The sequence below is a fragment of the Tamandua tetradactyla genome, chromosome 3, assembly GCF_023851605.1.
Source record: "Tamandua tetradactyla isolate mTamTet1 chromosome 3, mTamTet1.pri, whole genome shotgun sequence".
NCBI classification, from domain to species: domain Eukaryota; kingdom Metazoa; phylum Chordata; class Mammalia; order Pilosa; family Myrmecophagidae; genus Tamandua; species Tamandua tetradactyla.
Genome location: NC_135329.1, coordinates 198,283,779 through 198,300,381, shown reverse-complemented (window position 1 = coordinate 198,300,381; position 16,603 = coordinate 198,283,779). Strand labels below are relative to the sequence as shown.

Below are 16,603 nucleotides of genomic sequence, written 5' to 3'. Positions count from 1 at the left end.
TCAAAATTTTTTGTAAACTTTAACTTGTTTTCTTTCATCTCAGTTCTCTTATTTTTAAGCTGTTTTTTTATCCTTTGTTATATCCATTCATATATATAAATATAGGAATAGGTTAAACTAGGTTTCGTCAAAAATTTTGAAATAGTATTTTCAGCAATAGGCCTCTTCCCTGTAGGGCTCCGCAGGCTAGTGGACTGGGGTACTCACAGGCAGGCAGCTCCATGTCTGGCAGGCCAGAGTGGGGAGCGAGCAGGGGTCCCCATAGTTGCCACAAGGAATGTTTTGCTGTAGACATGGAGCACTTTACTGTATTGCAATTCTGGGTGGAGGTACTTTTTCTGTTATTCTTTTAATCTGTGTTTGTTGGGAAGGCCTAGACTCAACTCTGTTTTTGGCCCCAAAGCCCATGCTTGGAGATAATCCTCAGATTTAGAGAGTGAAACTTAAGTACCAATGTCATCTTTTAGCAAATCACTCTGGTGATGATCATCCCAGAAACCTAGTCATATACTTTCTTTTTTTTAGTCATATACTTTTTAACTCAAAGATTTTCATTGCTGACATTCTTTGTTCATCTCTGTAGCAGACCTTATTTATTCCTGTTTTGACTGTATTCTCCTTTGATCCCATCAGTTCATCTGATCTTACCCTTTTCTGTTGTCTTGCACCACAATGTTTACCTCATTTGCTTTAAATTTTTCTTTCATATCAATGGTAATTGAAGGAAGGCGGGCAGGTAAGCATGCACAGCACAGTAAGTCCACCATCTTGAAAGCAGGAGTTTAATTTATTTGATTTAGAGTATGTTTTATGTTAGGAGGCCTGAGTTTATTTCATAACAAAATAAACTTTCCTGCTGGATTATTCTAAATATGTACACATGAATTCCCTGCTTGTCACCCGGTGTGGCTGTACTCTACAGAGGAGGCAGCATGCCACCGTGCTGCTGAAGAGAGACTGAAACCAGAGTGCCCAGGTTTAAGTCAGGGCTCTGCCACTTAACAACTGCTTTACTTTACTTTAACTCTCTGTTACTCACTTTGTCCCACTATACCATGGAAATAATGATAGCATCTATTCTATTAGATTTGTTACAGGAATTAAATGAAAAAATGCATTTTGAAAAGTTCCAACCACATAATTAGACAGTTTGGTGTGTGCTCTTATTATTGAGGTATTAGCAGTTCTCGGGCCAGATAACCTAGCATCAATGGGAATTTCCTCCTGGAATGATTTTAAAACCTTAACTGGCCATTAAAGAGTTAATATCACTTTGCTGAGGCTTCTGCGGCCAAGTTTATTCTAACCTTTGACTTAATTGGTTTTTCTTTTGTACCCTGTTTGTATGGAATCAGAAAAACTCTGAGTACTAATAGGGGAATTTACTTTCCAAAAAAAAATTGTTTTCCTCTGTTAGATTTATATTAGCCATATCCTCCCAAATAATTAGACTATTTTATTTGAGAAAAAATCTAGGCCATCAAAAATCAAATGAGAGAGGAGTTTTCCAGTGAATATGAAAACTTCTCAAATCTTCAATAGTGGAGGCAAGCCACCCCAAAAGGATAGAAATGGGTGATGAGAGTGGACAAGACATTCCCATTCAGTGCATTGGAAGAAAAGTATTTTTGAGTTCCTTTTCTTTGCTAGGGACTGTTAGGAATACCAGGAAAAGAGTTCTTGGTCTTGAGGGAGAGACAGACTGGTGAACCCATTCTTACATCTTGTTCTCAGAGGGAATGGACAGGGTTCCCTAGTAGCACATAGAAGGGAGCAATAGCTGCCACTAACATGTTTTGTAATAGTAAGAAAAGACCCAACACTCCCAGCTTCACATCAGTTTTGTGTAGGCAAGCATATCTTCTAAAATGGACATGAAAATGAAATCCAGCCTGGATTTCAATATGCCTCCCACAAATTTTCTCTGACCTGTGTTCCCCACTCCCTGGTGAGCAGAGACTTCTGTCCATGAGGCCTGTAAGCTGACCCAGGCAGACTTGGTGGCCGGATTGGGCTGCTGGTGTCTGTGCAGCCCTGGGGCACTGGGCACACAGCTGCCTCCTGTGGGTACTGGTGGACATGGAAGGTGTGCTGGCTGACTTAGTTTCCTCAGTGAGTGCCATGTGTGTTTCTCCGACTAGCCCTTCATCAAGCTGGAGTTGCAGGGCAGCCTCTGGCTGTCGAGCAGCACAGCCAGCTGCAGCCCAAGCTTAGCAGGAAGGCTGTCAACAAGTAGGAGCCAAAGAATTTCGTTTTTGAACTTGAGCCTCTTCCAGGGGCTGTGGAAGCTGTGAAGCAAATGACCAACTTAGAAAATACATGTGTTTTCATCTGCACAAGCTCATCCAGATGTAGAAATACTGTCCTATGAGGAGTACTCTTGGGTGGAGAAGCACTTACTTAGGTAAGTGCTTCTTTCTGGAGCAGTTAGGTCAGGCTGCCTAGAGATAAGATGCTGGTCTCTGCTGACCGCCTCATAGACAACCTGCCAGACATTACATTACCAAGCCAAACCCCAGCTGGGAGTACGTCCTCCTCAAAGCCTGCTACAACCAGCCGCTGCAGCCCCTAATTGTAGGCTGCACCCATGGGTAGATGACTAGAAGATCCTCCTGGACAATAGGTTGTTTGGCTAAGCTGGACTGTGCCTCAGTTCCCCAGTGTAGGTCTGTGGGATGGCACCTGCAGATGCTCTAGATCATGACGACTGTTTTAGTTTGCTAGCTGCTGGAATGCAATATACCCTAAATGGAATGGCTTTTAAAAGGGGGAATTTAATAAGTTGGTAGTTTACAGTTCTAAGGCTGAGAAAATGTCCCAATTAAAACAAGTCTATAGAAATGTCCAATCTAAGGCATCCACCCAGGGAAAGATACCTTGGTTCAAGAAGGCCGATGAAGTTCAGGATTTCTCTCTCTCATGTGAGAAGGCACATGGCGAACACAGTCAGGGCTTCTCTTTCAGCTGGAAGGGCACGTGGTGAGCAGAGCATCATTTGCTAGCTTTTTCTCATGGCTTCCTGTTTCATGAAACTCCCCTGGAGGCATTTTCCTTCTTCATCTCCAAAGCGCTGGCTGATGGACTCTCTGCTTCGTGGTACTGCAGCATTCTCTGCTCTCTCTGAATCTCTCATTCTCCAAAATATTTCCTCTTTTATAGGACTCCAATAAAACCAATCAAGACCCACCCAAATGGGTGGAGACATGTTGTCCCCTAATCCAGTTTAACAACCATTCTTGACTAAATCACATCATCTAGGGAGATGATCTGATAACAGTTTCAAACATAAAGTATTGGATAGAGGTTATTCTACCTTCATGAAATGATATTTTGTTTAAAACATGGCTTTTCTAGGGGGCATATTTCCTTTGAAACCAGCACAGCAACCTTACACTGTACGTCTCTTCTTCGCCAGGCCTACAAGGCCTTAAACCAGTCTCTGGACATGTGCCCCTGGAAATTGAGGCAGGCCTCAGGCACAGGCCCTTATGCTGCCAGTGGTGCAGGGAGTTAAAGCAGGAGGAATCGAGGGGCACTTTTCAGAGGTCAGCATCGCCATGGGAGCCCTTGAAATCATAACCCACTTCCCAGGGTCTGTAGCCAATGGAGTCCTGGCAGGAGCTGACTCATGATGCTTCCTGGCTCCGAGTAGGTGGTGAGGAGCCCATATTCCACCCCATCCCCCAACCCCACCCTCCCACCTGCTTTGGTCTTACCAAATGATATCTTGTGTATTCTACAAACCCTGAGTACTGGGGCATGCTGGGTTCTGTGCCAGTAGGACATACACAGGCCCTGCCTTTGGTGTGCTCAGGGGATTCTTATTCTCTGTCCCCAGACCTGCTTGAGACTCAGAAAGAATAAAAGGTTAAATGCATTTAAAAAGATGCTGTCATACATTTTTTTTAATTTAGAAAGTTGGATGGAAGACTACTCACTTCTATTTTCACGTTTGACCTAATTGGACAGTTTTATTATTCTATTGTGGACTTTTTTTGACTGACCATCTCTGTGGTTATGTTTGTCAGTCTGCCATGTTAGAGATTAAGTCAGGCACACTTCTCAGGTACTTATACCTCCACTCTAAATCAGACATGTTCAGGTTCTTTTAGGCTGAGCCAGCCACTGCATTTATCAAGCCTCAGGATCCAAAGGCTTTTTTTTTTCTGCACTATTTTAAGAACTTGGTCATGACTCAAGGGACTAAGCTGATTTATCCCTTTCGATGGGTAGAGTGGCATGTGTTTTGGGAAAGAAAAGTTGAATGCAGACTGCCCTGGGGTAAATTTTTCAGCTGTATAGCAGGGAAGTCAGCAGAGCTGGCACTGAAGTCACTCATAGGAGGCTGCTGTGTGAATTATTGGATGGTTTCGGTCTTTAATACTTTTGTTTATTCTGTTCAATATTCAGAATAACTAAACTAATAAAATAATAAGGCAAATTACTTCAGAAGTGTGAAGGACCTAATTCTGAATTACTAATCTTTATGCCCAGAGAACCAATTACATTTTACAAAGTTAAGTAGTCTGATTTTTATTAAATGCACATTGAAATCTGCAGTCACTGAATAGTAATTCATTGGTCGCCGAAGCTGACAGTATACCTAGAATCCCACAGAAATTACAGGAGAAGATACATCCCAGAGTTGAGTCTAAGTGTAAAGGAAGCAAGAGCCTAGGAAAGTAAGATTTGGTTTGGCTTTGTAAAGTAACAGAGCGATTCAGTTTTAACATGATATAATCATCCAGTTGTCAACTTGACATATAACTGTGGAGAACCCTGTAATCAGATTGCCACATGCCTTAGTTTCAACTAAAAATTTTGAAGTTTTAATAATTATTAAAGTAGATGGAATTGTTTAAAAGCCCTTGACCACCCAGAGGGCTCCAGTTACCTTGCTCTCCTCGTCAGGCACACTTCCTTTAACCTTCCCTTCCTGCTCATGCCATTCCCACTTTCTCCAAAGCACTGCCGCAGTCCTGGTTCAAGCCGCACTTCCCTGCCCGCCAAATTACTGTTTAAATAGGTCCTACATTTTCATATTCTCCATGAAGCTTTTCTCAATCAGAGAATGAGTTACTTCTCTTCACCCTGCATTCTTTGTATACCTAGGTTTTTTTCCTTATCTTTAATTTCAATATATATTTAAGAGGCCTATTCCTTTCTCTTCCCTGGATCACCATGGCTGCCATAGAGCATAGCTGATTCACTGTTCTTAACATGGTTTGGTTTGCTTGTCCAGTCTGCTGATTTGTTCCAAATAGGTATGTATGTCGGTGTTCATGTATCTGTCTTCATTGTAAGCTACTAAGATACAGGGACTGGATTCTTTATAGTTTTTGTATAATTTTGTGCTTGATAAATAACTCATTAAGAGCTTTTTCATTATGGGCTTATGAACTGTTTCAGCTCTGAGAAATTGTCCATTAATTCTACAGCCATGAACTAACAGGAGATTATCTAGCATCCACATGTGGAATGAGGTTTTCTGGAGAGAGCTTATGTCACCAGTCTGGATTAATTTAATTTTGCTATTTCATAATTTTGGCATGTAGAATTTCCAATTAATAATTCAAAAAATATGGGTGTAAGGAGCATTGACATTAACAATATTTGAAGTAGCATCATTCGCATTTGTGATGGCATCTTAACTGTAAATACATCATTTTTAATATAGAAAGTTATTTTAGTATGTTGGCTCCACATAGTTAAGATCTGCTAACGTGAGTATAATATGCCCTGTCATGCATTGAATATTGTATTTTTTTAATAGATAAAAATCCATTCCAGGTTTATGTTAACTAAATGAAAGTCAACCCATGAGGACAAAGCTTTTTCATTCATGCACTGAAAAGCTCATAGGTTTCTCCTCCCATTTATTTCTTGGCTTTTCAGCATTATTTAAACAAAGAAAACCTATACTTTAAGGAAAACTTCCATTATATTTTATTGTGTTTGTACTTAAAATTGAAATTATGTTTATAATATCTTTAAGAGTTTTCTGGAATAAATATTTTTAATTTGAGTAATCCTATTCTTTTCCTAGTTAAGAAAAGTTCATGTGCCGCTTTTCCCCAATCCCATTCTTCGAATTAGTTGCCAGACATTTTTTATGTGTATGCAACCATATGTTTTATATTTCTACGTAGAGCCGTAGATGTGAATAAAAACTTTTTATCTGGGATGATACTTGACCTGTCCTGTCTTGCACCTTCCTCCTATGAGCATGTATTGTAAACATTTCTGCACCTTTTTTAATGACTGTGTAAGTTTCATCGTATGGGTACACTATAATGTACTTACTCAGATCATGATAATAATTTAGATTTGTTATCAAATTTTTACTAAAGCATAAGTGTTTCAATGAATGTCCTTGTACTGTTGGGCAGATACATATTTTTAGAAATAGTATTAGTCAGCCCAGGAGTGTGTACATTTAAATGTTTGATATTTTGTCAAATTCTCCTCCAAAAAGGATTTTGTACAAATTTTCAGTCTTACTAAGAGCATATAAGGATTTCTATTTTCCCAAATTAGATATAATTTTTAGAGATGTTATATGTCTTAATAGGATTTTTGCAGCTTTTGTGAATCAATTAGATCTGCATTGAAACTCTTGAGGAGTTATGTAAAATTTTCATTACAGTTATAGTGCCTTAGGTACCAATATTAAAATAAATTTGATTGATGGAGTAGATTTTAAAAGACAAACTGATTTGTTTTTATTTTCTGAGCTTGACCAAACTATTAAACTCAAGCCCAGGAGCCTTTTCAGACTCCCGTTGTCCCTTTCTCCTGGCATCTTTACTTAGACTTCCAGGTGAGTATGAGACTAGGGGTGGAAAGGTTCTCATGAAGATGGCCATTTTACATCTATAATAATATAACCTAGCTTTTTGACTTTTAACCATTGGTACTTTGGTGGAAGAGGACCTACACTAAGCAGGAACCTATTCTAAAATTTTGAGTTGTATGTACTTGTCATCTACTAGGGAACATCGTGCATCATTCTGTTTCCTTTTCTTTCTTTTAAAAAAATTATTTGGCATGTTCTTTCAGCTTATGAAATTGTAGCCAGCCAACCCTCCTTTGGGTGGTTTAAAGCAGCCTCTCCAGGAAGTACTTTGAAGTCTGTGAAATACATGTATAATTTAGGCTGACATACTTGGCAGCCCCATTTAAAAAGCAGAATTGTTTGATGGCATGACATAAGAGGTCTGTTAACTGAATTATAAAGAACTGAGGCATTCCCAACAAACCCTAGTTTCGGCATGAAATCTAAATAGTTCTTATTTTGTGGTGTGCAGTCAATGAACTTCCTGTGATGTAATATGGTCTCTTAATACAAAATACTAGGAAATGGGAATTTTACTATACCTAGCAATTTCTCCAAGGAGAAGTGGATGGAACTGAGTATGTAGTTATTTTCACCACAGAGAATATCTTTGCAAGATGTGAGAAAGCAAGTGTTTATGGAGTTGTAGCCCTTGGGAGAGGTGAAAAATCAGCCAATCAGCAGTTGGGACAAGGGGAGGAATCAGCTAATTAATGAGTTTTTCTAATTCTTGTGGTATGTTTAATATATATAGCTCTGAAAGTCAGTGGAATCTCTTTGAAATATTGCAAAATTAACACTAAAAAAATATAGTTTTCCTGTAAATCTGCTGCTACTCAATTAAAGTTCATTATTACATGTGTATGCTGTAAACACCCTGAAACCTTTCCTTGAATGAAGTAGAAAATAATTTTTTAAAGGCCTTGTATTTCTTATTTTGGTTTTATTACTCTGATCATCAAGTATCACTTAATTTAGTGTTTAAAAATTTTAACTTATGTGTGAGACTAAAGCAAAAAATGTTTTTTTGGTACAATTTATATTTTGACTTGTGTATTTCCTAATATAACTTATGTAGACAGCTTAATTGAACACCATAAGTGTTAATGGAACCTTGAGTAGGACATGAGATTTTGTTAGTTTGTCCAGAGTGATGCCCTGATAAATCCCAGAGTGATTTGAACAGTGAATAAAAAAGTATTTGCAAAGTCCCCTTTGGGGAATGGTGAGAAAGGGGGAATATTCAACTTCCCCAAGAGGAGAATTCATGATATTCTCACGAGCAAGTGCGGATAACCAAAGCTATAGGCTGAGCCCCCCCCCCCCCCCAATCCTGGGGTTTGTTCATATGAAATTTAACCCCACGAAGGATAGGTCAAGCCTACTTAAAATAGCCTAAGAGTCACCCCCAAGGGAACCTCTTTTGTTGCTCAGATATGGCCTCTCTCTACAGCCAACAGAACAAGCAAACTTACCACCCTCCCCCTGTCTACGTGGGTCATGACTTCTAGGGGTGTGGACCTTCCTGGCAACGTGGGACAGAAGTCCTAGAATGAATTGAGACCCAGCATCAAGGGGTAGAGAAAACCTTCTCGAACAAAAGGGGGAAGAGAGAAATGAGACAAAATAAAGTGTCAGTGGCTGAGAGATTCCAAACAGAGTCGAGAGGTTATCCTGAAGGTTATTCTTACACATTAAATAGATATCACCTTGTTAGTTAAGGTGTAGTGGAGAGGCTGTAGGCAACTGCCTGAAAATGTAGAGCTGTGTTCTAGTAGCCATTGTTTCTTGAAGATGATTGTATAATGATATAGCTTTCACAATATGACTGTGTGATTGTGAAGACCTTGTGTCTGCTCCTTTTATCTACCTTATCAACAGACGAGTAAAACATATGGAATAAAAATACATAATGGGGGAACAAATATTAAAATAGATTTAGATTGAAATGCTAGTGATCAATGAAAGGGAGGGGTAAGGGGTATGCTATGTATGAATTTTTTTTTCTATTGTCTTTTTATTTCTTTTTCTGAATAGATGCTCATGTTCCAAGAAATGATCATGATGATGAATATGCAACTATGTGATGATATTTTGAATTACTGATTATATATGTAGAACGGAATGATCAAAAGTTCAGAATGTTTGCGTTTGTTTGGTGTTTTTTGGCATTTAAAAAAAAAGAGCATCACTAAATTTGTCTTTTAGAATTCCAAGTCTTTAATCCACATGCTGCTACTCTTATCAGAAAGGCAAGTTTTACATAATTTGGAGATCAGAAAAGAAGTAATCCAAGGCAAAGGTTACCAAAATAAAGCTTCTAGTTATGTAGCTAAGCTCTGAATGGTGACTGTACCGTGGGGCTGTTCCCTCACAGCGAAAATGGAACTACAAAGTAGTTGCAGTCTGGGTCTGTGCATTAAAGTGGAAGCATGTGACACCAACAAATGGGTTCCACATGGCAGAGATACCCAGAAGCAAATCAGTATTATGAAAGGGATAATTTAGTTCTGTTTCATTTCATTTTTCCCCCTTTGTGTGTGTGTGTGTGTGTGTGTGTGTGTGTGTGCCCACAGAAGAATCAGGCCCCTCATTTTAGGGTATGCTTGGGGCTGGGGCAGTGGGGTTTTATGCCTGCCTGGTTTGAATATTGCTCTTTAGTCTTATACCTTTGATTATAGTTTTTAGATACCAAAGTTCTTCTCCTTGAAAATGATAGGGACAGTAGTACATCACTTATTCTTCCACATCAGCTATCTCTTGGGTGGACTTAGACATGTGATTCATTGTCTGGTTGGCCATAGTTGATGTTATTTGTGTGTGCCTTACCTCCTTTACCAGGCTTTATTCATTTATTCAGAGAATAATGATCAAGTGTATATTCTATGCAGATTCCATCCTGGCTTTAACTTTTACCCTCTGGGATACCTGGGAGTGGAGTACCTTGAATTTAGGAGTACTTAGAAATGTTAAATGATAGCAGCTTAGTCAGAAGTTGAACTCAGAGTACAATTCCCCTAAATTACAATACTCTTGACGGCCAGAACCTTTAGTTAACTGACTTGTAAAAATAATTTATTCCAATTGCTTAAATAGAATTCTTTAATATCAAGGATATACACATGAAAACCTTTAAAAATTAAAACATCTGTTTATCATATTGTAGACATTCCAGGAATGTGCATCATTGACTGTATTAAGTAAGTTTACATCCAGTGCATAAGTCTGTCCTTATGTTGTTTGTTTCCATCTAAATCCCTTAAAGAGCTAGATGTAGTGGAGCACATAGCATGGGTTTTAGAGTCAGCCAGTGCTGCTCAAATCCTGGTTTTGCAGCTTCTTAGCTATGTAATTAAAAATTAGCTCCCGCAAGTTAGCTTAACTTTGGGCAAGTTACTTGATATTTCTGAGCTTTTGTTTCCCTGTCTGTTGTGTAGGGATAATAATAGCTACCTTTTGTGCTTGTTTTGAGAATTAAATAAGATATTAAATAGATACTAGGTACTTGGCACATAGCTGTTCATTAAATGTTAGTTTCCCTTTTCTTTTTACCCTATTTATGTGCTTATTTACATATTATTTAGTAGTAGAATACAGTGTCTTAAAATATCCATGTTTTATTTGAGTGGAAGATAAAAGTCTATTTTGTGTCAATTATGGCTAGTAGCTATTACCTAAGGGAATAAATCTGTGAAAGAGCTGTTGTTCAAAATATGCTAATATGAAGTAGCTTTTTATTTTCATTTGGTTTCCCTGGGTAGGCATTAATTCTTTCTCCTAATTTGAAAAACAAAATTAGATCAACATTCATTCAGTGTGTTGTGTTAGAGCATTGGTCTCCTCCAGGATTTATTGAAGGGCTGCAAGTGTATACCTGTTATAAAGCTAAATGATCGCCATTACATTTTAGTCTACCTTTATTATGCCATGCAATTCTTTTTTTCTTTTATTTAAACAAGTTTTAACACAGGTGTAGATTTGAATAAACAACACCAAAGTCAGGATACAAAATTCCATCACCCCATGTTGCACCACCATAGTCACATCTGGTCCCCACACCTAACCCTACGTACCATGATCTTCCCACAGGTACCACTGATTTCTCTATAAGTTTTGTCTTTCCCACAATATCACATAAATGTAATAATACGGAATGTAATCTTTTCAGACTAGCTTCTTTCTTGTCTTTCACTAAGCCTAATAATGCCTTTGAGACTCAAGTCTATAATAGCTTGTTCCTTTTTAATTTTTTTTTCTGTGTTTGGAGTTATTTAGCTTATACGTATATTTACATAGTTGCGATTGTGCTCTTCATAAACCTTTGTAGATACCAGTGTAACCATTACCTAGATATTTGCACTTGTTCTGTTACAGTAGATCCTCATAATGATGCTTTTTAATAGCTGCACAGTATTCTGTTGAGTGAATGTATATGTACTTGTATTCCTTCCCCAATTTAGGTAAAGTTTTTCTAATTTTCAGTATTGGAAATAGTGTTGCAGTGAATGACTTTTTACATAAAGCTTTTTGTTGTTGTTAACTTCTCATTGTGAAATAATTTCAATGTAACAAGACAATTACAAAAATAATACGATACTCAGAGAGCATTCCAACATACCTCCCGTCTAGATACTATATCTACCAGCTTCTAAAATTTTGCCACATTTGCTGAATCGTACTTTTCCATCTGTTTATCCATCCATCCATTCGCCTATATATTTTCTAAATCTTTGAGAGTAGATTGTATTCATCGTGGTCTTGAACACTTTAATACTTCAATGTATATTTCCTAAGAACATAGATTTTCACTTATGTAACCAACTTAAGTACAGTTTACATAAAGCCCTTTCTGTGTCTGGGATTATTTCCTTTAGGTAGAAATACTAAATACAAGGGCAATGATGTTTTAAGGCTCTGATTGCTAAATTCTTTGCAAAGATTTTACTAATTTGCACTGTGATTAGGCATTTTCCTTGTACCAACATTGAGGTTTTCACCCATCCTGGCAATTAAAACCCCCTTAGGAAATTTGGTGGTTAAGGAGTCTATTTTATCTTACTTTGCATTTCTGAGGTTGAATGCTTCTCTATGTTTATTAATTGATTTTCTTTTTTGTTGTCTTCGCCCAAATTTGTGTTGGGGTAAATGATTTTCTAAAGTAATGGCTAATGTGGCCTTATGACTAATTCTTTTAATTTTCCAGATGTAGGTGCAAGAAACTATAGGCATCTCTGTGCTGTTTATTACAACAAGAACCCTGGGTTTGAGATAATCCATGGGCTGCTGGACAGAATTATGCAGCTGCTAAATGTGCCTTCTGGTGAAAAGAAGGGGGGATATGTGATCAAAGCATCAGAAGGTAAGAAAGATCTACTGAATCCAGAGTTAGTGGTAATGCAATGATAAAATGAAGCCCTATTTTTGCTAAAGTTTTTTTTTTTTTTTGGTTTTGATTCAGGAGGGGTAAGATTTTATTTCAATTAATTGTTAGTATTTTTCATAAAATAACCCATTTTCCCCCAGCATTTTGAAAGGACTTTTCAGAGCTCTTGTAAGTGGACATACAATAGACTTCTGTTCCACTTGAACCAGAGTTAAGCCATAGTTACTGGCACCTTCAAGCCACAAGCACCTTGGTAAACTTATACATACACACTGGAAGTGGGGAGAACCCTAACTGGAGATTTGGGCTCAGAAACAGCCTGTCTGAAGCCTTTGGGCAAAATGTAAAAACTTACTCTGAAAGACTTTACAAATATTAATCCAATTACATTTAGCAAGGTGGGAATCATCCTTCCTAAAAGCCCAAGTACAGTGAAGTCCTTGTCATGAGGGTTTAAGTTAGGAAAAAATTCATAGTATATATACTTCTAATATGTTAGTTCCCAAGGAACTCAGGGAAATTTTTGACTCTCATATCCCTGTAGCTTGAATATAAATATATTTTGCTAGGCAAGATTTGGAAACAACTTGAAAGAAATATTTTACTGGTGATTCCTACTGTTTACCTCATTATTTTTTATAACCACTGTAGGCATCTTCAACTTCTAACAGAACATTCATTTTTTAAAATGTTACTTGCAGTTACTTGTAGTGGTATAAAGTATGAGGAAAAATAGTTCTGCTTTTCTCTTAGCTTTACTTTTCTTAGTTTTCAGAGTTTATTTTTGTTTATTTGTTTTAATTTTTGGCTTTGTTTTATTCTGAGACTTCATTAAAAATGCATTAACCCTAAAATATATATTGAGTCTTTCTGTTGAAGATTTCTGGAGCTGTCTTTTTTGTTGTGTTTTTTAATTTTCAAAATTATGACTGAGAGATTAAACAATGCACGGAATTATTATTTTCTACCACATCTCTCATAAATAATCCAGTGAAAACATGTTATTCTTAAAAAATTCTGGAGTCTTAGAATGAAAGGGATCTTGGAGTTCATCCAGTCCAATCTCCTGGTTTTACAGGTCAAAGAAGTGAGTCCAGCACGTTTAGTGAAGTGGACTGGGTCACACATGTCAAGCCCAGGACTTCTGCCTCCTAGTGTTCTTTCATGAGACCATACCACCTGACTTCTTAATGATTTTTACACATTCAGTGGTTTGTTCTTCTAGATTTCTGCTCTAAGACCTTGCTGTTCAGTTTAATGACAACCTGTAGTCCATAGTTTGCAATAGTTACTTTTTTCCCCATATACCACTCTATTAACTCTTTGTACAAATATCATACATTTGTACTAGTTCATGAAATAACATTTATATTTATAGTATTAATCATAAGCGTCGACGACCACAAAATTCACTGTGTTATACATTCTCTCACTGTCCTTCTGGTTACATATATTACTCTAAACAGCCCCTTTCAACCATATTCACCTACAGTTCAGCACTATTACTTATAATACCAATAACAAGTTTTTACTGTCACCTCTATCCATTTCCAAACATTTACGTTCAACCTCGTTAAAAGTTCTGTACATGTTTGGCAACTTTCCCCATTTTCTCGCTTCTTCTATTTCTTGATAACCTATATTCTAAGTTTTATTACTATGAATTTGCATATTCTAATTAGTTCACATCAGTAAAATCATACATTTTGTTTATTCGTTCATAGGTTTGTAGATACTTGGGTTACTTTTGTCTTTTCACAATTGTGAATAATGTTGCTATGAACATCGGTTTGCAAATACCTGTTTTCATTTCTTTGGCGTATATACCTAGTAGTGGGATTGCTGGGTCATATGCTTAGCTTTCCAAAGGACCACCAAACTTTCTTCCACAGCAACTGCACCATTTTCAATTTCCACCAGCAGTGAATGAGTCTTTCTGTTTTTATAATAGAAGCCATTCTAGAGGTTGTGAAATGGCATCACAGTGCAGTTTTGATTTACATTTCCCTAATGGCTAATGATATTGAACATCTTTTCATGTGCTTTTTGGCCATTTGTATATGGTCTTTGGAAGTTTTTTGCCCATTTTTAATTGGGTCATTTGTCTTTTTGTTGTTTGATAGAAGGATTGCTTTATATGTTCTGAATACTAAACGCTTACCAGATGTGTGGTTTCCTAATATTTTCTCCCATTGTGTAGTTTGTCATTTTTCATACTGAAGTCTTTTGAGGCATAAAAGCTTTACATTTTGATGAGGTCCCATTTATCTGTTTTTTCTTTTGTTGTTTGTGCTTTGGGTGTAAAGTCTAAAACACCATTGCCTACCACAAGGTCCTGGAAATGCTTCCCTACATTTCTTCTAAGATTTTTATAGTTCTAACTACTATATTTAGGTCTTTGATCCATTTTGAGTTGATTTTTGTATGTGGTGTGAGGTAGTGGTTGTCCTTTACTTTCTTTGCAAAGTGTATTCTCAGAAATCTTACTTCATAAATAAGTTAATTGAAAAAAATTTGATTTTCTGAAATAGATTGTGCTATGGTCTAATTTCATTTGTACATGAAAGGTTGCATAGAGCTGAGTGGCAAATCGGAGAATTTGTTGTAGATTTGGTAACTTTACATAACTTTTGTACTGACAGTTTTCCTGTACACCAACAACTTAATATTGTGACTTTCTTGTATCAGTAAGTTCCTTAAATATTTATTTCTCAGAACGTTCTGAATGACCAGTCATGAGACATGCTACAAGAAGACAACAAATAGGACACAAGCCCTACTCCTACTCTCAGTATGTAGGGAAAGAAGACCATGGCAGAATAACTCAAACCAGACTGCTAAGATAAGATGCATGTCTTGAAATTTCAAAGCAAGGAGATGTTGTAACTTTTTAAGGGCATCAGGCAAAACAAAACATTAGGGAGTTTCTGGGAAATGAAATGGGCCTTTGAAGGTGGAGACAGGGGATGTAAAACAAACCACATGAGCAAAGTCAGAAATGATGGGAACATGGTTATGTGTATACAGCAGCAGGAAGTCTAGTTTGTTTCACTTTAGAGTACAGAAGGAGTTTGGGACTATCTTTACAGAGTTCTAAATGCTGGAATAAGGAGTTTCAACTAATTAGGGGGCAATTGAAGCTTCTTCAGCTTCATCCACCCTCCCCCCCTTTTTTTTTAAAGCAGGTGAATGATGTACTTGAGAGGACTTAATTTGGCAGCCGTATATATAGGTTGAATAACATGGAGCATAGATGTGGAGAGAATTGTTGGAATATAATATATTCTAGAGCATGAGAATGAGGACTTGAACTTACCTGGTAGCCATGGTTAAATCAAGAAGAGTGATTTTTAAAACTTCAGGAAAGTAGACTCTACAACATTAAGTATTTGGAAAATTTCTGTTGAAAAATTTCATATGTGCTTCTTAGAACCTTGTATAATATAGCTCATATGTGTTGCTCTCCTTGTAAAAAGTCAGATTTTTTATTATGTTAAAACTTTGATGTTGAAAATTGGACCCTTTTTGTTTTAGCAGCAAAAAAGAATTTTTTGTGATTTTCTGGTGAATTTCTGGTGATTATCCTTACTTTCCCTTCTATGTAATGTCAGCTAGGGGAGTGTGTTGTGTTTTTTGTTTTTTTTTAATTAGGAATTACGTTAATAAACTACTTCTGAAGAGGCTGTATATTTTTATGTTTGGTGTTTTAGGCCAGGTTGTTACTGTAGTTTTTTATTTTGAATGCGCATTTACAGAATCAATATTGAGTTCCCTTTTACATCTACTTTGCCTCTAATAGAATATTGTATTGTTCTGAAGTTTTTACATCTATGAAATGTCAGGTATATATGAATTTTTTTTTTACAATTGAGAAAACATTTAATAAATCATTATCAATTTTATACTGTTTCAAGCCCATTCATTGTTGATGGCCTCTACATTTATATGGTTAAGTCATTGTTACTCAGTTTCTGATCTATGACAACATTATTTTTATACCCCTTCATTTGTGGCTTTATGAGATGTTTGCAGAAGGTTCATCCTGTACTCCAATACAGATTCACTCCCTCTAGCTGCCTTTTCTAGCACCAATATGCTTTTTAAAAAATAAAAAGCACAAACAACAAGCCAGTTCTTCAGTTGTTCAGATTAATAATGTAGCATGCTAAAAAAGGTATATGTATGTAATAGCTGGAGATGGTATATGGCCCAGAGTCCAGCATAGAATATAATCCTTTCTGGACATCCCCTCCATTCCCCTAACCTGAATACATGCATTAGAATATAGCAAAACCCTTTAGCTTCTCTTAGCCAACTGCAAACTTATCTGTTGCCACGAGTACAAAGGTATGGGAAGTGAACCTGTATATCACAAAGAGTTCTTT

At 37.0% G+C, this 16,603-nt stretch overlaps 1 protein-coding gene and 1 pseudogene across 2 annotated transcripts in view; both read left to right on the top strand.

Annotated features, from left to right (window-relative positions):
- The window catches only part of FARSB (phenylalanyl-tRNA synthetase subunit beta), a 102,010-nt gene that overhangs the window by 59,278 nt on the left and 26,129 nt on the right, over window positions 1-16,603 (top strand). For both annotated transcript variants that reach the window (XM_077155262.1, XM_077155261.1), the window contains exon 16: window positions 12,039-12,194. In XM_077155262.1, coding sequence (XP_077011377.1) covers window positions 12,039-12,194 — 156 coding nt within the window. The remainder of the gene's footprint in view (window positions 1-12,038; window positions 12,195-16,603) is intronic.
- Window positions 712-3,677, top strand: LOC143676856 (5'(3')-deoxyribonucleotidase, mitochondrial pseudogene; annotated as a pseudogene).